We start from the raw sequence: 27,976 nt of genomic DNA, 5'->3' as shown, positions 1-27,976 counted from the left end.
GCGTGTAAGCCTGTTATAAATGTGTCCAGGCATTGTAAATGTGCTCAGGTATGCAGGGGAAACCACTGGAGTGATTAGTGAAGTACCTGTTTGACCATCACATGGGAAAGTTGGGATGAAATAATGCAAGAAGGTCAGGGCCACGTTCAGTTGCCAAACGTATCGGACGTTGCAGATATAAATGCATGAATAGAGCCGCCGTGATTCCTTATTCTACATGTCAGAGTGGCATGTTTGGTCTACATAACATATTTCTATATGAACGTTCCAAAACGTTGAGTCCTGAGGTGCGCGATCCTGGGAAAATCGAAACGACGCGGCGGCGCGCCTGCGCGTTCCTTCAGCCCTAGGAAAGTTTTCCTGCAAATTGAGCGGAGTAGAGCACTTGAAACTGCGGAGCAGCACAATGCATTGGCTTGAGTGAGGAGGCATCAAGCAACAGAGAACGGATTAAAACAATACGTTGTTCATTGAAGTTTACAACAAGAAAGAAGGAATTGTAAAATAACTTTGGGAAGTTGGATATCGCATCATAACGCGCTGTAAGTGGAATGTGTTTTTGTTGTCAGTGATTTCTTTTGCAGGAAAAGCTGGAAATAACCACGATAAACCGACTACGATAAACCAGGGGATTGCTTTGTAAATTTAAGGCATTATTGCAAATTCGCTATAGCCTAAACAATTGTCTTTATAAGGTCATTTAGCCTACATTTAATTGAGAAAAAACATACAGAGATAATCAAATTATGAATATTCACGGTAGGCCCATGCTACCCAGGTGGCTGAGTGTTTTTAAATGAAAGAAAGTCTATTTTAGGAACTGACACCGTTTTAGACTAAATCTGTCAATTGAATGCGTTTGTTTTGGGGGTGTCCACACAATCTCTTCTTTCCTCCTTGAATTAAAACCATCAGGCTATGAACTATCTTCGCCTACTTCTCCCAAATTATGTTTTTATTTAACATTTTATGTTTACTTTTGAAGAATGACTGTCTTGGCTGTATAGTAGGACAAAATAGTAATTTACGGTTGTCCTAATCAGAGATGTAAGGTCTTTGGCTGTGTTTAGACAGGTAGCACAATAATGATATTTTTTTAAACTTATTGTTCTTTTGACCAATCAGATCAGCTCTAGAAAAAAAATCTGATGTTGAAGATCTGATATGATTGGTCGAAAATAGATCAGAATTGTGCAGCCTGTCTAAAAGCAGCCTCTGTAGCGCGCTCATGCCGTGCAAATTGAAACAACTAACTTGGCAGTGATTACTGGCCTCAGAGCGCCATTGTACCCGAGTGTTGTTATTCATGCAAAGAATATCACACGAGGAGGCCCACATGTTTCTATTATGATTGAATAACTTATATTTTCAATCAGATTAATTAGAACATGCACTTAAAACCTTGACTCATTTGTATAATTGCACGGACATGTCCTATCTGAATAGAATCGAGTCATATTAGACACAGACAATGTAGGGGCGTTTTCTGTAACACCTTTCCGTGTGTGAGAGAGAGTAGATCACCTCTTTCTCTATACCTCTCTCCCATTTGCAATAATTAGAAGGTAGAGCAGCAGTGTGTGTGTGGACTTGAGGCAGGCATCAGGGTGAAACAGTGCAGGATTACACATGCTGTCCTCTTGCTCCCTCTGCTCTCTGTGAGGGTGTAACCTGACTGAAGGTAACATGTTTCAGGCTGTGTAACAAACAGCCAGTTAGATCCGCTGTAGAGTGATGAACAGAGATATATAACAGGCATGACCATGCTGGTAATTAAAGGACTAGCCAGGTGTCAGGGAGTTAGTAGCTTGCGGGCCAGCACACTGGAATATTCCAAATGCTTCTTGAAAAACCTTAAATACCGGTGTTAGTCTGGTACAGAGTTTTACTCAAAGAATACAGACAGATAAGAAATATTTTATTATTTGAAAATGTGGTTTGTCAATCACAATCAACAGCATAAGTTACACTGATTCCAAATGACACAGGTTGATGTAGACTAAGGCTCAACCTTTAATGACACAGGTTGATGTAGACTAAGGCTCAACCTTTAATGACACAGGTTGATGTAGACTAAGGCTCAACCTTTAATGACACAGGTTGATGTAGACTAAGGCTCAACCTTTAATGACACAGGTTGATGTAGGCTAAGGCTCAACCTTTCTAATGACACAGGTTGATGTAGACTAAGGCTCAACCTTTCTAATGACACAGGTGATGTAGGCTAAGGCTCAACCTTTCTAATGACACAGGTTGGTGTAGGCTAAGGCTCAACCTTTAATGACACAGGTTGATGTAGACTAAGGCTCAACCTTTCTAATGACACAGGTTGATGTAGGCTAAGGCTCAACCTTTAATGACACAGGTTGATGTAGACTAAGGCTCAACCTTTCTAATGACACAGGTTGATGTAGACTAAGGCTCAACCTTTAATGACACAGGTTGATGTAGACTAAGGCTCAACCTTTAATGACACAGGTTGATGTAGGCTAAGGCTCAACCTTTCTAATGACACAGGTTGATGTAGACTAAGGCTCAACCTTTCTAATGACACAGGTGATGTAGGCTAAGGCTCAACCTTTCTAATGACACAGGTGATGTAGGCTAAGGCTCAACCTTTCTAATGACACAGGTTGGTGTAGACTAAGGCTCAACCTTTAATGACACAGGTTGATGTAGACTAAGGCTCAACCTTTAATGACACAGGTTGATGTAGACTAAGGCTCAACCTTTAATGACACAGGTTGATGTAGGCTAAGGCTCAACCTTTAATGACACAGGTTGATGTAGGCTAAGGCTCAACCTTTAATGACACAGGTTGATGTAGGCTAAGGCTCAACCTTTCTAATGACACAGGTTGATGTAGGCTAAGGCTCAACCTTTAATGACACAGGTTGATGTAGGCTAAGGCTCAACCTTTCTAATGACACAGGTTGATGTAGGCTAAGGCTCAACCTCTAATGACACAGGTTGATGTAGGCTAAGGCTCAACCTTTAATGACACAGGTTGATGTAGACTAAGGCTCAACCTTTCTAATGACACAGGTTGGTGTAGGCTAAGGCTCAACCTCTAATGACACAGGTTGATGTAGACTAAGGCTCAACCTTTAATGACACAGGTTGATGTAGGCTAAGGCTCAACCTTTAATGACACAGGTTGGTGTAGACTAAGGCTCAACAAGGAGTGACAATGGAACACTTTGCTTCTGAATCTCTGAGCATCTGATGTCATCTCAAACAATGTGTAGTAACTCAAATATATGAAGGTGTTAAAGTCAAGCCCAGGACCAGACTAGACACGGCCTGTATTTATAATGTATGTCTGTCTTTAAATAAGTAATGTGATCGTGGAGACTGGATGAAATGCTTCATTACATTGTCTGATACCCTACACTGCTGAATAGCCTATACTTCTATTGGTATAATAAAGATAGCATGAGCAGTATTCTGAGGTCTGTCTGTCTGTCTATTGAACCTTCCTGAGAGTTGATTTCATTGTGTTGTTGTTTTCCTAGATTGGAGAGACTGACTGAGACTCACACCACCGTGAGAAGAGAATAGAGAGTGGACACCTTGGTTGAGTAGAGACTGTTCTCGCCCGTTTGGGAGCACCCTAACAAGCATTAAAGCTACACCCTAACTAGCCCCTATATCCTACATTTCAATAGCCAGAGTTCAACATAGATAGATGGATATCTGCAATGCTAGTTCACAACCAGTCCCAGTCCTAAACCCTAGTTGAGCCCTATCCTAACTCCCAACTAGCCTCCATGCTCTTCAACCAGTCCTAAACCATAGTTGAGCCCTATCCTAACTCCCAACTAGCCTCTATGCTCTGCAACCAGTCCTAAACCCTAGTTGAGCCCTATCCTAACTCTCATCTAGCCTCTATGCTCTGCAACCAGTCCTAAACCCTAGTTGAGCCCTATCCTAACTCCCAACTAGCCTCCATGCTCTTCAACCAGTCCTAAACCCTAGTTGAGCCCTATCCTAACTCTCAACTAGCCTCTATGCTCTGCAACCAGTCCTAAATCCTAGTTGAGCCCTATCCTAACTCTCAACTAGTTTCTATGCTGATCAACCTCACCGTGTCCATCAAGGAATCCCGTGCCTTTCATGGAACGCCACCCGCCAGCCCTCGCGGTGTTGCGCCCCTCGTCTTGGAAGTGACAGCCATGGATACGCTCTCTCTCCTTCCTGGTGCTAAACCTGTTCCCCTACCCCTCATCCCTGCTCCTCCTCCTCCTCCCCCGCCTCCTCCCCCGCCTCCCTCCTCTCCTCTGACCCGTATGGACTCGGCCCGTCACAGCCGGCTAAGGAAGCTGAACTGGGAGCAGATCCCTAAGGAGAAAGTGGAGGGGAGGAAGAGTGTCTGGAGTGGAGCGGCTACGGAGGAGGAAGAGTTCCCTATAGACCTCCACTCTCTGGATGAGCTGTTTAGACAGAAGGACAGTAAACCTCAGGACAGACCTGGGAGTTTGAGACGGAGGTCTGTGCTGATGCGATGCAGTTCACCCCAGGACAACACCATGGATAAGGTAAGAGGATTGGAGATGAGTGGTAGAGAATGAGAGGACTGGAGATGGGTGGTGGAGACTGGGAGAGACGGCACCACAGACAAGGTATGAGTTGGTGCCAATATGTGTGCATTCAACAGTGGTATGTTGTTGCTGTGCCAAGACAACAGCATGCTGGCTAGAGGCAGACACTGAGTAGGTGTAGTTTAAACTGACACTGACTGGCACCGAGGCTAGGTGTAGTTTAGACTGGCACCGAGGCTAGGTGTAGTTTAGACTGGCACCGAGGCTAGGTGTAGTTTAGACTGGCACCGAGGCTAGGTGTAGTTTAGACTGGCACCGAGGCTAGGTGTAGTTTAGACTGGCACCGAGGCTAGGTGTAGTTTAGACTGGCACCGAGGCTAGGTGTAGTTTAGACTGGCACCGAGGCTAGGTGTAGTTTAGACTGGCACCGAGGCTAGGTGTAGTTTAGACTGGCACCGAGGCTAGGTGTAGTTTAGACTGGCACCGAGGCTAGGTGTAGTTAGGTAGCCTATATTGCCTGCCAGGTAGCCTATATTGATAGCATGTCTTGTCTGTAAAGTTGAAAGATACTGCATATACCACACAGGAGGTTGGTGGCACCTTAAATGGGGAGTAAGGGATCATGGTAATGGCTGGAGCGGAATCAGTGGAATGGTATCAAACACACTGTTTCCATGGTTTCCATTCTCTCCGTTCCAGCCATTATGATGAGCTGTCCTTCCCTCAGCAGCCTCCACTGAGATACCGGTATACAGCTGTTATTCCAGCTTGATCATAGTATCTGACATGTTCTCTGTGTCTGTGTTTGCAGGTCTCACTACTGGACTCCAAACGCAGTATGAATGTCGGAATATTTCTACGTCAGTTTAAGACGTAAGGATCAACTTCCCTTTCCTCATCACGCACTTTCATTTTTCAAAGTATTTATCTGTAAGGTCCTAGAGAGCATGTGCTGCTCTGGTATTAGAGGTCAAGCACCATGAATCAGAAAAGCTCTTAGAGTCTGTAGGAGGAAGTACAAGGGGCCGGGATAGTACCCAGGGGAACATCCCTTCACACTATCGAGGAGTGGGAAGTGAATGGGTGTGTGTGTGTGGGGGGGGGGGGGTCTTCTAAGTGTGAGGGGACAGGGACAGGGGGTGTCAAGAAGGTAACAGGTGCAGATGAAATGGCATCCTGCCTGAGCAACTGGTAGGGGGGCACAAAGTGGTAGGGGGTAAGATGGTGACCCGAGGGGTCAAAGTTGACACCTGCTCAGACTGTTATGGAGAGCTGCCCTTCAGTAAAGACGGTCGGACACAGGCTGTGTCCCAAATGGCACCCTATTCCCTTTACAGTGCACTACTTTTAACCAGGGCCCCCCTGTAGCGAATAGGGCACCATTTGGGACACACTAATAGACAGCTAGTCCTCCTCTACGCTGTAGCGTTTGAGTCTGGAAACGCAAGGTGAAAAGTCTTAATTTATTGTAAAACCAAGGGTTGCGCTTTTCTATAGCTTGATGTTTTCACATTTTATGTAGAGTGTAGATCGTAGGTTTAAAATCGGTGTACTGTTTGGAATGTCTTTGTTGATGCTGTGTCTGTGTGTTGGTCTGTCTGGGTCAGATATGGTTGCTCTCTGTGTGGGTCAGATATGGTTCCTCTCTGTGTGCGTCAGATATGGTTCCTCTCTGTGTGGGTCAGATATGGTTGCTCTCTGTCTGGGTCAGATATGGTTCCTCTCTGTGTGCGTCAGATATGGTTGCTCTCTGTGTGGGTCAGATATGGTTGGTCTCTGTGTGGGTCAGATATGGTTGGTCTCTGTGTGGGTCAGATATGGTTGGTCTCTGTGTGGGTCAGATATGGTTGGTCTCTGTGTGGGTCAGATATGGTTGCTCTCTGTGTGGGTCAGATATGGTTGCTCTCTGTGTGGGTCAGATATGGTTGCTCTCTGTGTGGGTCAGATATGGTTGCTCTCTGTGTGGGTCAGATATGGTTGCTCTCTGTGTGGGTCAGATATGGTTGCTCTCTGTGTGGGTCAGATATGGTTGGTCTCTGTGTGGGTCAGATATGGTTGGTCTCTGTGTGGGTCAGATATGGTTGCTCTCTGTGTGGGTCAGATGTGGTTGCTCTCTGTGTGGGTCAGATGTGGTTGCTCTCTGTGTGGGTCAGATGTGGTTGCTCTCTGTGTGGGTCAGATGTGGTTGCTCTCTGTGTGGGTCAGATATGGTTGCTCTCTGTGTGCGTCAGATATGGTTGCTCTCTGTGTGGGTCAGATATGGTTGCTCTCTGTGTGGGTCAGATGTGGTTGCTCTCTGTGTGGGTCAGATGTGGTTGCTCTCTGTGTGGGTCAGATGTGGTTGCTCTCTGTGTGGGTCAGATGTGGTTGCTCTCTGTGTGGGTCAGATGTGGTTGCTCTCTGTGTGGGTCAGATGTGGTTGCTCTCTGTGTGGGTCAGATGTGGTTGCTCTCTGTGTGGGTCAGATGTGGTTGCTCTCTGTGTGGGTCAGATATGGTTGCTCTCTGTGTGGGTCAGATATGGTTGCTCTCTGTGTGGGTCAGATATGGTTGCTCTCTGTCTGGGTCAGATATGGTTGCTCTCTGTGGGTTTTAGTATTGCACGGTATACCGACACTTTGGTACTTCTTCCGATACCAGAACATAAAAAACGGTTCAGTACTGAAATGTGTTACTTTTGGTACTTCTGTTAAATGTGTCTCACGTCGTCTACTGATTTAGAGAGGATGAAGTCTGTCAGTGCAGCCGGTTACCCTTACAGAGCGAGAGCACCGGGCCTGCTCCACAGCCTCCACTTACTCATTGCTAGCTCCTGCCTATCCTGAGGAACCAATGAACTCACTGGGCTGCATCATGTTAGCTCCCCTCTTATCTTGGCTCTACCCTGTCCTGAGGAACTACTGAACTAACTGGGAGTCTGGACTGTATAATGTTAGCTCCCCACTCATGCTGCACGGAAGTTAACATGTAGAAATGTTTAAGCTGCTAATTACTGTTCCCAAAACGATGTCCAATACAAGCTAGAACGCCACAGAAGTTAGCCTACAAGCTGGAAGCTACCACTAACTTTGCTGGCTAGCGGGCTAACTTTGCTGGCTAGCGGGCTAACTTTGCTGGCTAGCGGGCTAACTTTGCTGGCTAGCGGGCTAACTTTGCTGGCTAGCGGGCTAACTTTGCTGGCTAGCGGGCTAACTTTGCTGGCTAGCGGGCTAACTTTGCTGGCTAGCGGGCTAACTTTGCTGGCTAGCGGGCTAACTTTGCTGGCTAGCGGGCTAACTTTGCTGGCTAGCGGGCTAACTTTGCTGGCTAGCGGGCTAACTTTGCTGGCTAGCGGGCTAACTTTGCTGGCTAGCGGGCTAACTTTGCTGGCTAGCGGGCTAACTTTGCTGGCTAGCGGGCTAACTTTGCTGGCTAGCGGGCTAACTTTGCTGGCTAGCGTGCTCTGTGGGTCCTTGTTAGCTTTGCTGGCTAGCGGGCTCTGTGGGTCCTTGCCAGCAGGCTGACGCTCCTTGCTAGCAGGCTGACGCTCCTTGCTAGCAGGCTGACGCTCCTTGCTAGCAGGCTGACGCTCCTTGCTAGCAGGCTGACGCTCCTTGCTAGCAGGCTGACGCTCCTTGCTAGCAGGCTGACGCTCCTTGCTAGCAGGCTGACGCTCCTTGCTAGCAGGCTGACGCTCCTTGCTAGCAGGCTGACGCTCCTTGCTAGCAGGCTGACGCTCCTTGCTAGCAGGCTGACGCTCCTTGCTAGCAGGCTGACGCTCCTTGCTAGCAGGCTGACGCTCCTTGCTAGCAGGCTGACGCTCCTTGCTAGCTTACAGCTGAAGACCACATCAATTCACTATCCTAGTGTTTGTGATATATATATTTTTACAATGACTGCCTACCCCGGCAAAACTCTAACCCGGATGACGCTGGAACAATTGTGCGCCACCCTATGTGACTCCCAATCGCGGCCGGTTGTGATACAGCCCGGGATCGAGCCAGGGTCTGCAGTGACGCCTCTAGCACTGAGCTGCAGTGCCTTAGACCGCTGCGCCACTTGGGAGCCCCCCCCCCCAAAAAATATGCAAACCATAACGCTAAATATTGCTCATTGTCACCAAAAACGTTATTGATTCACTTTGTTTCCCCCGCCTGACGACTCTCTCAGTCAAGATCATCTTTGCGTGAATGATGTCATGGGTCTTAGAGACTGCTCACACATTTGTAGAAGAAGAGATTGCTTCTTCTATGCAATAAAATAAGTCCCACATGGAAGGATAAACAGAGTTTTTCATCTGTAGCTTCTTGAAATCAGCCAAAACAAGCTCAGTAACTCCTATTGAATATGCATTCATAGGCTACATCTTGATTTACCCAGTTTATAAATAGAAATGTACCATTCAAATAAATGATTACTGTTATGTGGTTAGATTGATTGTATAATTTATTCATTAATGCATACATTCAAACATTTCAACAGTAATGATACTGAACTTTACAGATCTGTCTGGATCAAGTGTCATTTCGTGTATTTGGCTAATATGATTTTTTTTTTTTTTTTTTTGCTGTGGTCTCGAGTATAGTGATGGTATCGAGTATCGAAGTCAAAATTCTGGTTTTGTGAGAACACTAGTGGGTATGACGGTAGTTACCAGGCGATGCCCTCTTGCAGAGTAGGTATGTTGTCATGCCCACGCGAGTACTGCACACAGAGTTCAGAGATTCAATTGTGTGCATCCTATATGAAGAGCGCTTTTCCCTCTCTCAACAGCATATGTCAGAACATGTAGTTGAAAGCCTTTATGACGGGAGAAGAGCCTCTCCTTTGGACAAAAACGTGTCTTCTTACATGGAGCTTGTTTGTCTTGTGAGTCACAAAGTACTTTTAGATTTGCGACATGGGTGGAAGTCATTTGAACAGATTGGTCCCTTCGTGAGACACTGTCATTAATACGTGTGCTACTTTCCTCTACCTTTTCATTATGCTCTATTTCAGCTGTGGCGACAATGATTGTATCCAGCATTCAGTTCTGCATAGAAATAACAGGCCGCAGGCTACAAAGGCAAAAACCTTTTATTGAACTCTTTTGAATCAGGATAATCCCAGTTGAGCCACGTGTATTTTCACTCCTCGACAAAGGTTAGTGTTACCTCTGATTCAGACAGGCAGAGCCATGGTATTAGTGAACACAGGGCCGACAGGCAGAGCCATGGTATTAGTGAACACGGGGCCGACAGGCAGAGCCATGGTATTAGTGAACACAGGGCCGACAGGCAGAGCCATGGTATTAGTGAACACGGGGCCGACAGGCAGAGCCATGGTATTGGTGAACACGGGGCCGACAGGCAGAGCCATGGTATTGGTGAGCACGGGGCCGACAGGCAGAGCCATGGTATTGGTGAGCACGGGGCCGACAGGCAGAGCCATGGTATTGGTGAACACGGGGCCGACAGGCAGAGCCATGGTATTGGTGAACACGGGGCCGACAGGCGAGCCATGGTATTGGTGAACACGGGGCCGACAGGCAGAGCCATGGTATTGGTGAACACGGGGCCGACAGGCAGAGCCATGGTATTGGTGAACACGGGGCCGACAGGCAGAGCCATGGTATTGGTGAACACGGGGCCGACAGGCAGAGCCATGGTATTGGTGAACACGGGGCCGACAGGCAGAGCCATGGTATTGGTGAACACGGGGCCGACAGGCAGAGCCATGGTATTGGTGAACACGGGGCCGACAGGCAGAGCCATGGTATTGGTGAACACGGGGCCGACAGGCAGAGCCATGGTATTGGTGAACACGGGGCCGACAGGCAGAGCCATGGTATTGGTGAACACGGGGCCGACAGGCAGAGCCATGGTATTGGTGAACACGGGGCCGACAGGCAGAGCCATGGTATTGGTGAACACGGGGCCGACAGGCAGAGCCATGGTATTGGTGAACACGGGGCCGACAGGCAGAGCCATGGTATTGGTGAACACGGGGCCGACAGGCAGAGCCATGGTATTGGTGAACACGGGGCCGACAGGCAGAGCCATGGTATTGGTGAACACGGGGCCGACAGGCAGAGCCATGGTATTGGTGAACACGGGGCCGACAGGCAGAGCCATGGTATTGGTGAACACGGGGCCGACAGGCAGAGCCATGGTATTGGTGAACACGGGGCCGACAGGCAGAGCCATGGTATTAGTGAACACGGGGCCGACAGGCAGAGCCATGGTATTGGTGAACACGGGGCCGACAGGCAGAGCCATGGTATTGGTGAACACGGGGCCGACAGGCAGAGCCATGGTATTGGTGAACACGGGGCCGACAGGCAGAGCCATAGTATTGGTGAACACGGGGCCGACAGGCAGAGCCATAGTATTGGTGAACACGGGGCCGACAGGCAGAGCCATGGTATTAGTGAACACGGGGCCGACAGGCAGAGCCATGGTATTGGTGAACACGGGGCCGACAGGCAGAGCCATGGTATTGGTGAACACGGGGCCGACAGGCAGAGCCATGGTATTGGTGAACACGGGGCCGACAGGCAGAGCCATAGTATTAGTGAACACGGGGCCGACAGGCAGAGCCATGGTATTGGTGAACACGGGGCCGACAGGCAGAGCCATGGTATTAGTGAACACGGGGTTGACAGGCAGAGAGGAGGAATGTAAGAGAAAGACCGAAAAAGGGGGGCATATAGGGGAGAGAGAAGCAAGGGAACGAGGGAGGAAACTAAGTATGTAATGAAGAAGAGAAGGGGGGAAAAGTAGGAAAGAGGAAAGTCAACAAAATAGTGGGGAGAGAGTGGAAAAGCCAGGGAAAGAGTGAAGGAATGGTGAAAGCTGTCTGTTTGTAGGTAGTGATGAAAGGAGAGATGAATCTCTAATGGACTCCTGGTTCCTGGGCGGGTTGAGCCGCAGACTTGTGTCATTTGGAGGAAGTTCTAGTCATGGAGAGATCATACGGTCAGGGACTGGCCAGTTTCTGCTCTCTCTCTCTCTCTCTTTCTGTCTGGTGGTACCTCAACCTCTAAGGACCGCTGTGTGTGGGTGTCTACATATGTGTTTGCCGAAGTGTCTGTGTTGAGCGCCTGTGTGTGTGTTTTATCTCTGTATGTGTATTTGCTCAGGGCACATGTCATGCAGTGTGTCGCCAATGTGGCGTCAAAGGCCTTTTTCCAAACAGTCAGTCAGATAAGAGGAGATAAGCTTGACCACGTGTGTTTCTGCACCTAGCAGAGTAATCAGAGAATATCAAACCCATGTCGCCGTTCCACACCCCTGCATGATACCCCCTCCGCCGTTCCACACCCCTGCATGATACCCCCTCCGCCGTTCCACACCCCTGCATGATACCCCCTCTGCTATTCCACACCCCTGCATGATACCCCCTCTGCTATTCCACACCCCTGCATGATACCCCCTCCGCCGTTCCACACCCCTGCATGATACCCCCTCCGCCGTTCCACACCCCTGCATGATACCCCCTCTGCTATTCCACACCCCTGCATGATACCCCCTCTGCTATTCCACACCCCTGCATGATACCCCCTCCGCCATTCCACACCCCTGAATGATACCCCCTCTGCCGTTCCACACCCCTGAATGATACCCCCTCCGCTATTCCACACCCCTGAATGATACCCCCTCCGCCATTCCACACCCCTGAATGATACCCCCTCTGCCGTTCCACACCCCTGCATGATACCCCCTCCGCCGTTCCACACCCCTGCATGATACCCCCTCCGCCGTTCCACACCCCTGCATGATACCCCTTTGTTTATTCATTTCGTAAATAATTGGTGTCATCTTGAATCACCTCAGTATATCAGTAACTTCCATCCTCTGTGACTGAAACCAAATTTCCCTAAACCCCACAGAGTGTGTGTGAGTGAGAAGTACGGTCACCATAGAGCTGATGTGTGTTGTCATGTTTCTACAGGGCTGTCCAGGAGATAGTTAAGGATATCCGGCAGGGGGTTGGGACCCGCTACGGGGCCGAGAAACTGTCTGAGCTCTGCAAACTGCTGCCTGACGCCGACGAGGTAAAGACTTTGCTCTGTGTCCTCTCCGACACACCATAGCTCCTACTGCAACAACACTGACTAGCCTGTAGCCCCCCCCCCCCCCACCCCTCTATTCATCTAGTTCTCATTATCCAGATCAACAGTTTGCCATTACACCGTCTCAGACTTGTGAAAGGCTTACTGACAATGCTTCTGGTAAAATATGTTCCCAATGGCTGCACGTGATGTTGTATACGGACATGGTTATAGAAATGTAAAATACATAAGAATGAGTTATCCTGGGCGATGGGGGTTCTACCACTGGACTCATCCTGGGTGATGTGGGTTCTACCACTGGACTCATCCTGGGTGATGGGGGTTCTACACTGGACTCACCCTGGGCGATGGGGGTTCTACACTGGACTCACCCTGGGCGATGGGGGTTCTACCACTGGACTCACCCTGGGCGATGGGGGTTCTACCACTGGACTCACCCTGGGCGATGGGGGTTCTACCACTGGACTCACCCTGGGCGATGGGGGTTCTACCACTGGACTCACCCTGGGCGATGGGGGTTCTACACTGGACTCACCCTGGGCGATGGGGGTTCTACCACTGGACTCACCCTGGGCGATGGGGGTTCTACCACTGGACTCACCCTGGGCGATGGGGGTTCTACCACTGGACTCACCCTGGGCGATGGGGGTTCTACCACTGGACTCACCCTGGGCGATGGGGGTTCTACCACTGGACTCACCCTGGGCGTTGGGGGTTCTACCACTGGACTCACCCTGGGCGATGGGGGTTCTACCACTGGACTCACCCTGGGCGATGGGGGTTCTACCACTGGACTCATCCTGGGCGATGGGGGTTCTACCACTGGACTCGAAAGCAAAGCTTTAAATTCTAAACATTATTTCGGGAGATTCTATTAAATGAAACCCAGGTGGAATTCCCAGTAAAAGGAATGAGGTTTGTAGACTGTAACAGGAAAGCTAACTGATAATATCTCTAAGCTGTCCGTCTGGTGTTTATACAGGAGGCTCGCCTGAAGAGGTTCAAGGAAGAACGCAGTGGGCTTGGGGAGTCTGACCTCTTCATGATTCTGCTAGTGGACGTCCCCAGGTATACCACACAGCACTGTTATCACTTCACTGTGATAACAACTATTACAAACACCTAACCTTGAAGTTCAAACTATGTTGCGAAATATGCCAGTTTATCTGCTGTTCTCATTTTTGCAGTGACTCCCACCCTCAACACACTATAATGTTTGATTCCCTGACTTTCCACTCTGTGCTGATGTGTGTCTGATGATCGATAAGGCTCTGACCACTTTCATCCTCTCCTCCCCTTTTCTACACCGTTAGCTTTCGTCTGCGTCTGGACGCCATGATCCTGCAGGAGGAGTTTGACCCTGCTGTGACCTCTCTCTGTCTGGCAGCCAGATGTCTGAGGGAGGCGGCCAGAGGTAAACCATCAACAGGGGCTTTTTAGTAAATGGATATGTCCCAAATGGTGCCCTATCCCCTATGTAGTGTACTACTTTTGACCAGGTTCCATAGGGCTCTCCCATAGGGAATAGGGTGCCATTTGGGTCTACTCTACCCCCTATCACCGCCCCTTCAAACTCTTTTGTGGCCGTTCCCTTCCGTACCGTTCACTTCCCCTTTTTAGTGCTCTTGTCTTGTTGGCGCTCAGTATGAAATGGTGGAAGTTATTTAGTTGAGTTAGTTTTACTCTACACTACTACTCATCACCGTCCCTTTAATTGTGGCCCATATACTTCCCCTTTTTAGATACTACCAATACATCCCAAATGGCACCCTATTCCCTACATAGGGCACTACTTTTGTCCAGATCCCTATGGGCCCTGGTAAAAAGTAGAGCACTATAAAAGGTACAGGGAGCCATTTGGGACACAAACATGGCCTACTGCTATTCATCAGCGCCCCCACCCCTTTAATCAGTTTCCCCTTTAATCAGCGGGGGGGTTTAGTTTCCGCTTTAATCACCAGCAAGGGGGGGGGGGGGTTAGGTTCTCCTTTAATCACCTGTCTGTCTGTATCTCTGTCTCTCTGTCTCTTTCTCTCTCTCTGTGTCTCTCTCTCTGTCTCTCTGTGTCTCTCTCTTAGAGCTGTTGAGCTGTCCTGAGCTGCACTCCATCCTCCGTCTGGTTCTGAAGGCAGGAAACTACATGAACGCTGTGAGTATTATACCTTTTCTTCTCCTCCTTTCTTTTTACCTTTCAGTTGAAAGAGAGAGACGTCCTTTATCTGTGTGCACAATGCTCCCGGTGTAGGACTAGGGTCTGCACTGGGGTGTGTTCCAGAGCGTCACTCTGGCTGCACCTGGGTTTTGTAATGTTGTGTTTGTTTAAGATGTCAGGTGTGTGTGTGTGTGTGACCTCTTTTCACTGACCTACTGTATTTGACCTCAGGGTGGGTACGCAGGCAACGCAGCGGGGTTCCGAATACCTTCCCTTCTCAAACTGGCCGACACTAAAGCCAACAAGCCAGGCATGAACCTCCTGCACTTCGTGGCCATGGTAAGACCTGATCTAGAATCAGGTACTTCTTGTGCATAATAGCTGTATTCCTTGTCATCTAAAATGCAAAACTGATCCTACTGTAGTACTGTACTCCTACCCTGACGTAGTCCAATATACACCTTCCTAATATTGAGTTGTACCCGCTTTTGACCTCAGAACAGCATCAATTCGTCGGGGCATGGACTCTATACAAGGTGTTGAAAGCGTTCCACAGGGATGCTGACCCATGTTGACTCCAATGCTTCCCACTGTTGTGTCAAGTTGACTGGATGTCCTTTGGGTGGTGGGCTATTCCTGATACACACAGGAAACTGTTGAGTGTAAAAATAAAAAATAAACAGCAACATTGTAGTTTGACACTCAAAGCGGTGCACCAGACACCTACTACCCTGTTCAAAAGCACTTCAATCTTTTGTCTTGGCCATTCACACACTGAATGGCACATATACACAATCAGTCTCAAGGCTTAAAAATCATTCTTTAACCTGTCTACTTCCCTTCATCTACACTGATTGAAGTGGATTAAACTGGTGACGCCAATAAGGGATCATAGCTTTCACCTGGATTCACCTGGTCAGTCTGTCATGGAAAGAGCAGGTGTTCATAATGTTTTGTACACTCAGTGTAAGTCACACTGCAGTGAAGAGGAGACCCTTGAAGTGCTTGACTTGAATGTATCTTTCAGTGAAGACTTAAGCTAAAGCATTAATATGCCACTTCTAAAGAACCTCTCTAGATGCAGTTCAATGATGACAGAATGAATCCCAAACTACTATTTACTGAAGACTAACAACCATCTGACAGACTGCACATTTTAGTTTCCTTTTAAAAACTTGACACTTGTTATATCGCAGAATTGTTCAATTGGCACAGATGAAACGGGGCTTCAGAATCTCTTTCAAACTTTATGTTGGGTATTTGTTGTATTTGACCAACCATGAATTATTACATTCACAATAACCATATCAACACACTGAATCGTGACAATGCAATGATTCATCCAGAATTATGACGGCTCGCTGTGTGAAACAATAACTGGATCAGCTCTGTCTCTGTCTCCACAGGAAGCGGTGAAAAAGGACCAAAGTTTACTGTCGTTTCCTGGCCAACTAGGACATGTCGGGCCCGCCTCCAGGTTAGTAAGGGACAATAATACATGCCCTCCTCCCTCAAAGAGACTGGGCCACGTTCAGCTGCCAAAAATTGTTGTTGCAGATAGAATTGCCATGAATAGAGCCAACATGATTCCTTGGTCTACACATATTTTTTCTCTATGTTACCTATTTCTATCCGAACGTTCCAAAACGTTGTCCTGCTGACCGCGTCCTTGTTCTAATAGTTAGTGGACCTCGGGACAAACACAGATCTCTACGTGAGCTGCTTGTAAAGCAAGGTTTCCATTTCCTTGCTTTTAACCAGTCCAGCAGATCTGTAATTAATTAAAGAGAGGAAGGAAGGAATCTGAAGTGTTTGAACGTGGCCCGTGGTGTTTTGGATGCTTCTGGGAGATCCGTCCTATAAAATCAATACGCCCCAGCAGGCTGCTATCTCACACAGACACACACACTACGCCCAAAAAGACCCGTTTCAACAGGACTGTATTGTGTTACAGTACTGGAGCACTGTCCAGCTGTTAGTGATATAGCTATCCCCTTGTTTTAATATGGCTCATGACAACATTTCTGTTTCAATCCAGTATTACGGTTCTGTTGGGGTTTTGGGGTTTGGTTAGCTATGTAGGACACTTAGATTGAGTCCCAAAATGGCACCTAGTACTTTTTGTCAATGCACTATATTGGGAATAGGGTGCCATTTGCGACGCACCATTACTGTCAGTTACTCTGTGGGTATCGGTGTTACTGTAAGTCAGTCAGGACCTAGTAATGAGCGACAGCCTCACTCCTGCTGGGGTGGAGCCAAAGGGGACATTTTGGATTTATTAAGATGTCTGTCAGAGGAAAATAACAGCTTTGTGTAGGTCACAGCTTAGGAACCACTGCTTTGAGTTAAAATAACAGCTTTATGTAGGTCACAGCTTGGGAACCACTGCTTTGAGTTAGAATAACAGCTTGATGTAGGTCACAGCTTAGGAACCACTGCTTTGAGTTAGAATAACAGCTTTATGTAGGTCACAGCTTGGGAACCACTGCTTTGAGTTAGAATAACAGCTTTATGTAGGTCACAGCTTGGGAACCACTGCTTTGAGTTAGAATACCAGCTTTATGTAGGGCACAGCTTGGGAACCACTGCTTTGAGTTAGAATACCAGCTTTATGTAGGGCACAGCTAAGGACCACTGCTTTAAGTTAGAATCTAAGTAACAGCATCTTCTGAAACACAGATTCCCATATGGTTTACTTTGTCTCGTAGTCTCTCATGGATCGCAGAAACGGGTTGGATTGTGGTTAAAAACACAAGGTTTTATCCAGAGCCGTACATTTGCAGTTAGGTCAACTTTTTTTTTTTTTTTTGGGGTCCCAGAATCTCGCAGCAATCACTTTACTATCATCTATAAAGGTAAACTCTGCGAAATGACGTTGCCACAAAGCAGCACCGGAGATATTGACATAAGTGAGATCAGGGGCGAAAATCTGATATCAACCTTGGAGGGGACAATTACATGAAATTTTCTCAGGAGCAATTCCTGAGGGGGACAGCAAAAGTAGTGCTGTAACACAGCCTACGTTGTAATATGTTAAATGTATATTGAGGAACCATAATTACTACTACTGGATAATTGATAGGTACAGTAGTTAACTGAAGGGTTGTCCCAACTTGTTTAAATCATTATAATACTACTACTAATAATAGTTATAGCAGTGTTCCTTATCAGTCCAGTATGTATGCAGGTATTCGTACTTACAACCAGCAATATCAAGAAAGGCCAGTAGGCGGCAATGGTACTGTACACTGTATGGGTGTAGTTTTCATAAATACAATGAACATGGTGTGATCTCATCTAAAAGAATCTCCATTGAGAACCATCACAAAGTTGGTCTGCGTATAGAATTGACCTTTTAATTTGACTTTGTGATATATTTATATAGTCATTAAATATGTGCACCTGGCCTGAGTCTACAATATCTTTACAAGAACAAAAAGCTTAAAATAAGTACAGTTCTAAAAGCAAAATAACTACTTCAATGAAAAACCCAAATAAATCAAACAAAATATCCTTCAGTCAGTGTCTCAACTCTTCAAACAGCAGCTATGGAAAAGTATGTCACACAAATTATGCAATTTTAAATAAAATAACATGAAATAAATAATTTGTAAGTGTACTGTCATGTACTAAAAACTGAAAACTACTAAACAAAAGAACAATTATCAATTACACCAGGGGTTCTCAAACAGGGATCCATGGACTAATTGCAAGGGGTCCGTGAAATAAAAAAGTGTAATGAATGTAGTCAGTACCACAAGGTTTCCAGTAAGTTTACATATAATATAGAGGGGGTGGTGGTCCCTGAGGACCGCTGAAAACCTTGCCTGCCTTGCCTCAAAATATGCAGGGGTTCCAGTACCCAAAAAAGGTTGAGAACCACTGCTATACACACTACTGAACAAAAGAACCGAACATATGTTTGCGGGTTTCAATGGATCCAACAAATTGCTGGCAGATATTTTCCCTCTTGAGACTGTCCAGCCTGTCTCTATGTACATTACAGACAACTACACCGTTCAGTCTCTCTTGGCCCATGCTAGCCCGTGGCCAAGTCTTTAACCTGCGGAGTGCACTGAAACTCCTCTCAGCCTCACATGAAGACACTGGCACCACAAACAAAATTCTGATCAGCACCTCAACTTGGTCAAACAACCCCCGTACCTCCACTGGAAGCCTCCTAAGGACCTCTGCTGCCTCTCCACTGCTGCTACAGGGGTATTTGTTGTGAAAGAGAGGGATCTGCACTGAAAGAGAATCTATGTTCAGCTCAGGGTACTGATCTAGAGACTCATCCAACTCCCCCGTGAGAAGCGCTCTTTCCAACTTTTGCAGGACGTTTAGACTGTCCTGGTCAAAACGGTCGCCAAACTGAACCTCCACACCATCCAACACTTAAAGAAATTCTGCCCTATAGTGATCCACTGCTTTGCCAGCAAATCGTCTTGAGTGCGTCTCAATGGATTCAATGGATTCAATAGAGTCAATCAAAGTTTTTGCTTTCTCATACAGTGCAAGGTAGCTTTCGTCATTTCTCTTGCCCCTAAGAGATGACCGCACACACTCGACTGCAGCCTGCATACCAGAGACAGTCTGAGTTTTCTTCTGCAGTGAAATGTTTAGACATTCAAGCTCTCCAAGAACAGCAGAGGCAAGTGTGAGGCCCAACACAGTCTTGCCTTTGCTGAAGTGCTCGAATAAGCCACTGGCAGTTGAAGCTGTCTTGGATGCAGTTTTTGCCATCTCCTCTAGGCTGCTGAGTACCCGCTCATACTGCCCTAGCACAGCTCTAATAGCAGTATTCCGCACAGTCCACTTTGTTGGACATAGGGGTTTCAGGGTGGTCAGATTTGTATCTTTGGACGTGGCAATTGATTCAAACATGCTCTTAAACTTTCCTGACTGGCCATAGAGGACACCTAACTGATGGACCCAAGAAAGGGAATCCCGGATCAGTGGGGGGGCTGAGCAGCCAGCCTGTGTAATCAGATTTACACAGTGTGCTCCACAATGGACATAGAGGGCTAATGTCTGCTGCCTCTTCACAATTGCCTTTGCACCTGTGTATTTTCCTGCCATGTTTGAGGCACCATCGTAACTCTGCCCACATAAGCCAGACATGGGCAAATTGAGCCTCAACAACACATCAGTTGCCACTTTCGCAATGCCCTCGCCTGTTGTCTCCGACACCCTGTATAGCCCAATAAACTCCTTGTGAGGGACACGGTCATGGTCAACATAACGCAGACAGACACTCTCCTGTTCAGCACCAGAGACATCTTGAGTACCATCAAAAATTACTGAAAATTGTACAATCGGAAGAGACCTAATCTCAGCTGCAATGCCTCGAATGACTGTATTGGCCATGATGTTCAGAATTTCATTCTGTGCTTTGGGGCCTGTGTACATTGTGGTACGCTCTGTTAACCACTTCAGTAAAATGGGATCATCCTCTTCTGCCCTGAGTTTCAAAAGCTGGTATAAATTCCCACTGTCATCCGTGTGGCCTCTAAAGGCTTGTCCCTGTCTTACTACATGCCGCACCGAACTAACAATTTTCATCAAGCAATGCCTTGCGTCCTCCTGCTGTTTACCCCACGCGCTGGATAACTGGACACTGATTGGATTTAGCTGGTGTGCTGTTAGTGGTGGTGGGTTTGGCAGTTTGGTGGTGGGTTTGGCAGTTTTGATGTGCTGTGAATTTTTCAATGGCTTTTCTCCAGTTCCTAAATCCTGCACTAATGAAGGCAGCATCTGCTCTTTGGCCAAAAGATGGCTGGCTTGAAAACCCTTGGCTACAGTGAAAACACAACACTCCTTTTATTGATGGATTATAATGTAGCCAGGGAAAATCGCAAAACCATCTCTCTTGAAACGTCAACAATCTGTTGGCAAGAGTTTGCGGTTCTATAAATTGTGGGTGTGGCTGATATGGTTTTGTGCCATCACTGAGGTAACTGGACGATGCTGTGCCACTGTCCCCTATACTGGTGCTGCTGGCAACAAGGGTGACACCTGGTCCTGCCGTGGCTGTGACACGGTCCTCTGAAGTCTCTCTCCTTGGCTCTTTCCCTTTCACCACCCTCACTGACTCACAGTCTGTCTCCTAGAAAATAAATAAGGTGTTTGCTGTACTCCTAACTACCGGTACCCAAAACTACACAATTAATCACAACAGCAATACCATTACCTTAAACAAATCTAAGTTTAGTCACCAGTTTAAGTTGAGTGGGGGTATCCATGGCATTTTCCAATTATGTCCCTATTTTACAAATCAAAAAAATTGAGAACCTTTCATAATGTTGCCAAACAAAGACTCAACAAACTTACCTGAGACTCCCTGTCTCTGCCAATCTGTTCCTGCATATCTGTCTCCAGCTCTGCTGTCTGTGTGCCATCTGTTGCCTGCTCTGCCGAATGACATCCTTGTGAAACATTTCCATTAGCATTTCACTTCTTTCTTATGAACATTTTATCAACTCGTCTTTGAGATATTAGGCTACTAGAGTTCTTACTTTGCGTTTTGGTGTACTGAAAAATACTCTGATGTCCGTCTTTTAACTTTTTTCTGACATGTTTCTACCTGGCTGGCTGGCTGACCGGTCTAGCTGCACACACACACATTTACACAACACATGCTGCAACGTTTTGAAATTTTAACATAGTTTGTTTAATATTGGCAGGTTTCCAACAAAAGCTGAATTTGCAAAGCTAGCGAGCACCAATTCCGTTTCTGTGGTGTTTGCTATAATCTTTGCTACCTGGTTAAATAAAGGTGAGAAAAAAAAATTCACTAGCGACAATTTAGCTTTTGCAACGAGACCATTAAATATATTTAAGACAATGGTATAAGAGAGTGTAGTTCTGTTCAGTTTGGACTTCAGTTTATCGCTAACCTTATCACAGGGACTTTGAAGCACTACAGCTGCATGCTAATCTTGGAATAAACTGACGATAGCAAATATTTCATTTTTGACGACGCCACATGAATGGAATAGGTACTAGCTAGCTTGATAGTTAATGTTTGCTTTAGTTTCGCGCTAGCTCTGCAAATTCAGCTAGTGTGTGAACCCTGCAACATTAAAAAAATATATACATTGCTATGGCGCGATTGACTGGATTACCTCACGTCAGTTACGTACATTGAGTGCCTTTCGGACAGTAGATACGAACCCTCTATTACCTTGCCAGCTAAAGAACTGGCAGTGGATCAAACCATTGTGAGGCAAAGGGTGGGGGGGTCGCAATCTTGTGAAACTTAAAAACGCGCTATTAAGTGTCTATAATCAGCACAAGTGCTTTCATTGCGTATTATTAATATTATTGAAATTACATAGTTATCTTTACAGTGATATATTGGGGGGGACAAATCATATTTTTTCCAGGATGGGGGGGTCGTGTCCCCCCCGTCCCCCCTGGGATTTCCGCCTATGAGTGAGATGCAACACAGTCACAAACAGTATCTGCGCATGTGTACGGATTTGCTTCATTCAGCCTGTTCAGTGTGATAGTCAGGGAGTAGTTGAGCCTCGCGCTTCAATGTTCTTAGTTACGGAAATTGACCCACTTATGCTGTTTACTTTCTGCGTCTATCTCATATCACTGAATCTACCTTTTAAATGTCATGTCAAGTAATGCATCTATTGTCTCTGTCTTCCTATAGGTTGTGTGAGGAGTTGGTAGTAGAGGATCTATCCAGGCTCCACAGTCGTCTGGTATCTCTCAGGATCAGTGTCCAGACGGAGGCAGAGATCCAGCAGCTCACACGGTCTTTCCTGGAGGTACTGAACTAGATTCTAGAACATGGATTTAGAACACACACTGATCTAGAACATACATCATTATTTAACACTGATCTATGGTGTCTAATGAAGTGAGAATTTATGAACTCACAAAGAACAACATCGAAACTCACATGGCTTTGCTTAACTTTGAGTCTCTTATCATATTCTTCCTCCTTGGTCAAAACAGTGAGTCTAATCTCCCTTTCTCTCTCTCTCTCTCTAGGTGGCAGAGGAGCGTCTGAAGGAAGCAGAGGATGAGGTGGAGGGGATGAGGATGTCCAGTCAGGCTCTGGTTGAATTCTTCTGTGAGGATGACAGCATCTTTAAACTGGAGGAGGCCTGCAGGGTCTTCCACTCCTTCTGCCTTCGCTTCCAAAGAGCCGTACAGGTGAGACCGACTGATTTACATCAAACTGTCTCTATGGGTTCACACTACATGGCCAAAGTCCACATTGTAAACATTTATGAAAAGTAAAATGAGCCTTTTGGTCTTAATTCAAGGTTTGGGTTAGACTTTGGGTTGGGTTTAAAATCTGATTTTAAGAAGAGGACTGGGTTGGGCTTCTGACTTTGTAGCTTGGGCAGATAGTTATGAAGAAATCAAAACTATGGAATCATGTAGTGACCAAAAAAGTGTTAAACAAATCAAAATATATTTGAGATTCTTCAAAGTAGCCACCCTTTGCCTTGATGACAGCTTTGCACACTCGGCATTCTATCAACCTGCTTCCTGAGGAAGTCATCTGGAATGCATTTCAATTAACAAATATGACTTGTTAATTTGTGAAAGAGAGAAACGACAGTCCATTATTACTTTAAGACATGAAGGTCAGTCAATCCGGAAAATTTGCATTTGCAAAAACCATCAAGCGCTATGATTAAACTGGCTCTCATGAGGACCGCCACAGGAAAGGGAGACCCAGAGTTACCTCTACTGCATAGGATAAGTTCATTAGAGTTAACTGCCCCACAGATTGCAGCCCAAATAAATGCTTCACAGAGTTCAAGTAACAGACACATCTCAACATCAACTGTTCAGAGGAGACTGAGTAAGTCATGCCTTCATGGTCAAATTGCTGCAAAGAAAACCACTACTAAAGGACACCAACAATAAAAAGAGACTTGCTTGGGCCAAGAAACACGAGCAATGGACATTAGACCGGCGGAAATCTGTCCTTTGGTCTAATGAGACCAAATTGGAGATTTTTGGTTCCAACTGCCGTGTCTTTGTGAGACGCAGGGTAGGTGAAGGATGATCTCCGCATGTGTGGTTCCCACCGTGAAGCATGGAGGAGGAGGTGTGATGGTGTGGGGGTGCTTTGCTGGTGATACTGTCAGTGATTGATTTAGAATTCAAGGCACACTTAACCAGCATGGCTACTACAGCATTCTGCAGCGATACGCCATCCCATCTGGTTTGCTCTTAGTGGGACAATCATTTGTTTTCAACAGGACAATGACCCAACACAGCTCCAGGCTGTTTAAGGGCTATTTGACCAAGAAGGAGAGTGATGGAGTGCTGCATCAGATGACCTGGCCTCCACAATCACCCGATTTCAACCCAATTGAGGTGGTTAGGGATGAGTTGGACAACAGAGTGAAGGAAAATCAGCCAACAAGTGCTCAGCATATGTGGAACCTCCTTCAAGACTGTAGGAAAAGCATTCCTCATGAAGCTGGTTCAGAGAACGCCAAGAGTGTGCAAAGCAAATGGTGGCTACTTTGAAGAATCTAAAATAGATTTTGATTTGTTTAACACGTTTTTTGGTTACTACATGATTTCATGTGTTATTGCATGGTTTTGATGTCTTCGGTATTCTACAATGTATAAAATAGTAAAAATATAGTGTGTGTGTATATATAAGACAGGAGTTATAGACTGATGAGGACAAAAAGACAGAGAAGATAGAGGCGTAGATGCTGTGCTGATAAATGTATACTTGATGTTTCTTCTTCTACCATAAACTAATGTAACTCATCCTGTTCCCTCAGGAAAACGCAGAGCGGGAACAGAAAGAGCAGAAGCGGATGGAGCGAGAGCGTGAGATGGTGGAGAAGCGTCGCTCCGTGGCCGTGTGTACAGGGCTGGACCTGGGTGTGGTTCTGGATCGGGTGTCCCCACTGGGAACCCAGAAGAACCAGGATGACCTGGAGAGAACCCTTGAGAACCTGAGCCACACCTGGAGCCAGCGCAGCCTTAGAAGCCAGGAGAACCGCAGGCACTCCCACCACCTCCAGAACTACAACTCCCATCTCCTCCAGAACACCACCTCCGCTCCTCTTCAGACAAATCCCCACCTCAACAACTCCTCCAACCTCCGTAATACCTCCATCCACCCCCAGACCTCCCCAGGGCTTCCCTGCCCCACCTACCCCAGCCAGGAGAGGCCGTCCCTGGGGACAGAGACCGGGACAGAGACCCTGGTCCGTCAGCACCAACCAGTCCTGGAGACTAAGAGACCAAATCATGAGGGGACAACTCCGACCCAAGTCTCACAAACTCAACATGAACTGACTTCTAACGTCACTCAAACCCAGTGTGGACGTAGATTCAATGTCCCCCAAAACAGGCAGGACATTATTGCATATGTCACCCAAACCCAACATGGAATTGCTACTAACATCATTGAAAGCCGACTCGCACCAACGGCTCAAGTGACTGAAACTCACCATGAACGGACAGTTGATGCCAGCCCTGACCAGTATGTACTGACCACTAAGTCTATGGCCAGTCCTCACAGACACTCCTCCACTACCACTACTGCCATCCCCAGTGTGAGAAGAAATACCATTGGTCTTAGACACAGGTATGACCTAGAGGGGACTGACCCTACCCCTGTTTCTCAGGCGAAACACACAGACACCTCAGTCAGAGACGCAGCGCATCAGGACCCTGACCTCGCGCCTCTCACAGGGTCAACGGTCACTGAGGTGACTGAGCAGCCCTTTGAGAGCCAATCAAAATCATCCATGGCCACTGACGCCCCAGACGGTGTCCAATTGCAGGAGTCTAAGGGAGCCAAGGAGACCACACAAGGAAGTGGTGGTGCCTTGGAGCTGAGGCTTTCACCTGAGGGGGGAACAACCCAGCAGAGGGAAACAGAATCTCGCTCTACACCAGTGGAACAGAGATGGCTGCCTCTCAGCCTGCCAGAGTTGAGCCCACAGCGGGCACATCAATGCCCAGAGGTCTGCAGCCCTGACAGGGAGAGGGACCGGTCATACCCACGTGTGGGCGAAACCCTGGAGTGCCACACCCTGGTCCGAGGCCTGCGTTCCTATGACAACCTATCCCCTCCTCCCACCACACCCCTTCCCAAAGCCCCACCCAGCCTCTGCTCCAAGTGGAGGAAAGAGAGGCAGGCGGAGACTCCAGGGGCTGGTGCCGGACTTCCAATGGGGAAAGAGGACTCTCGGAGCGGGGGGAACACCCCTGTTGTCCGAGGAGGGGCTAAGAGGGGCTTGGTACCCCGTGCACGTCTGCCTAACGATACAGGCATCCATAGAGCCCGTTTAATTTCCAAACCAGAGACACAGACACCCACTGGCCCTGTCCCAAATCCTAATTTACAGACTACACCCCGTTCCACTCGTCTGGCGTCCCCGTCCATACGCAGCGCCTCCATACGCTCCTCCCCCATCACACGCCCTACTACTACCCAGACAGAGGTGAAGCGGAGCAGTAGCACCAGGAGTGAGAGGAGCCAGGCTGGGGGTGAGAACCAGCAGCTGGTCCCAGGGAAACCCACCTTGACCCGCCGGGCATCAGAGAGAGCTGGGCTGGGGCTTGGACCAGAGAGGGAGAGGACTTCTAGCACCAGCACCACTAGTAGTACATCTACTACCCAGCCATCCTTTGTCAGGGGCTCCCCTCTCAGGGTGACCAAACGTCTCGCCCCCACCTCCAACTCTGAGACCCAACACCCCTCTCAACCCCGCTCCACACACAGCCCCTCTGCTACAGCTAAAACCATTCGTACAGCTATTATAGCTGCGGCCAGGACTAAAACGGCCAAGACCAACCCCGGCACAGAGCCCTCTAGAGCTGCTGTTTCTGCCTGCAAAACCCCCACGGCAACACGGATACCTGGGCCTAAAATGGACCGTCCTGCATCCTCACCCATGTGGAAGTGATCATGGCAGATCATACCACTTTTTCAACTTTATACAGTAGTCTTACTTACACACATACATGTACCTATGTGTGTTTGGGTCCATTGTACATGTACATGTATGTGGGAATCAATAAATGACTTGGTGAATTGTATCAGACCTCTCTGTTCTGGCGGAGTAGGTAGTTACTGGTCCATTCAGACTCTATTCAGCTTGTCCAGAATCGATGGGGGGTTTTCACTTTGGTCTCTCCCATACACGTTCTTGTCTGCTGGGAAGATAACAAAGGACTGCAACTCCAACAAAATGCCTGCCACTACACCACTCTACAGCGGTTCTATTTTGCATATGGGCTGTACTGTCACTGTAGATAGAAATGTCTTCTGTTCTACACACTCCTCCATCCACTAGTGTCCTGTGCAGTCAACAGGGCACTTCAGGGAGAGACTACCCCCCCCCCCCCCCCCCCCCACACACACACACACACCCAACCTGGACTTTGTCAAGCTCCTGAAATGTGTTTCTCTGACCTTGTTCATTTGTAGAAAATCCTTAATTTAGAATTATGTGGCACTGCGGCCTCCTCTGTGCCTTGGTCGTCCAACAGATCATTCTCATCAACTTGTTTTTTTAGGCTGTATGTTGAAAATGGCATATTTTTTTCAAGTGGTTAATTTATTTAACTATAGGTGTGTCTTAAATGGCACCCTATTCCCTATACATTGAGTATACCAAATATCCTAATATTAAGTTGCACCACCTCCCTTTTACCCTCAGAACAGCCTCAATTTGTCAGGGCATAGTGCACTACTTTTGACAGGAGCCAATAGCGCTCTGGTCAAAGGTAGTGCACCATGTAGGGAATAGGAAGCCATTGGGGACCACCATACTTGTTCAGTCCAGCTCCTATGTGGATTGTCATTTCTGAGTCCTCAATGATTTGAGTGTGTAGTCTTAGAAGTGTATTTCTATATGATTAGATGCATGGACCAGACTCCTCAGACTGTGACCCTTCTTTCTCTTTCGTTGCTTTCTCACCTCGGCTTATTTGTTTGCCCAATCAGCAATCAATCAGTATGATATTGAATTGATTATTGGTAATCTATCGATTTTGTTGGTTATCTTGAATGTGCTCTTCATTCTGATGCACTTTAACAAGTGAAGAGGAGACCTGTTGCTAGGATACTCACTGTAATATTCTACTGCTGATGTTTATATCAAAAAAGAGATGTTAACTTAAATTGAACGACATGAATTGTGATCCATGGCGACAATGAGTGCATTTGTAAAAAAAAATAAAGATGCTAATCACTCTGGGTGTGTGTTGTTGTTTTACCTCATTAAAGGACTGT

General features: G+C 47.1%; 1 protein-coding gene across 1 annotated transcript; it reads left to right on the top strand.

Annotated features, from left to right (window-relative positions):
- The first annotated feature begins 371 nt into the window (after window positions 1–371).
- fhdc2 (FH2 domain containing 2) lies at window positions 372–27,940 on the top strand. Its single transcript, XM_055888112.1, has 12 exons — window positions 372–542; window positions 3,516–4,538; window positions 5,353–5,414; window positions 12,452–12,554; window positions 13,555–13,640; window positions 13,886–13,986; window positions 14,651–14,721; window positions 14,956–15,063; window positions 16,131–16,201; window positions 22,391–22,508; window positions 22,735–22,899; window positions 24,504–27,940. The coding sequence occupies exons 2-12, from the start codon at window positions 4,071–4,073 to the stop codon at window positions 26,643–26,645; spliced, it is 3,495 nt and encodes a 1,164-aa protein (XP_055744087.1). The 5' UTR covers window positions 372–542; window positions 3,516–4,070; the 3' UTR covers window positions 26,646–27,940.
- Window positions 27,941–27,976: the final 36 nt, after the last annotated feature.

This window comes from Salvelinus fontinalis, chromosome 29 (assembly GCF_029448725.1).
Source record: "Salvelinus fontinalis isolate EN_2023a chromosome 29, ASM2944872v1, whole genome shotgun sequence".
Classification (NCBI taxonomy): domain Eukaryota; kingdom Metazoa; phylum Chordata; class Actinopteri; order Salmoniformes; family Salmonidae; genus Salvelinus; species Salvelinus fontinalis.
The sequence above is the reverse complement of the archived record's forward strand: the minus strand, read 5'-3'. Positions and strand labels throughout refer to the sequence as shown.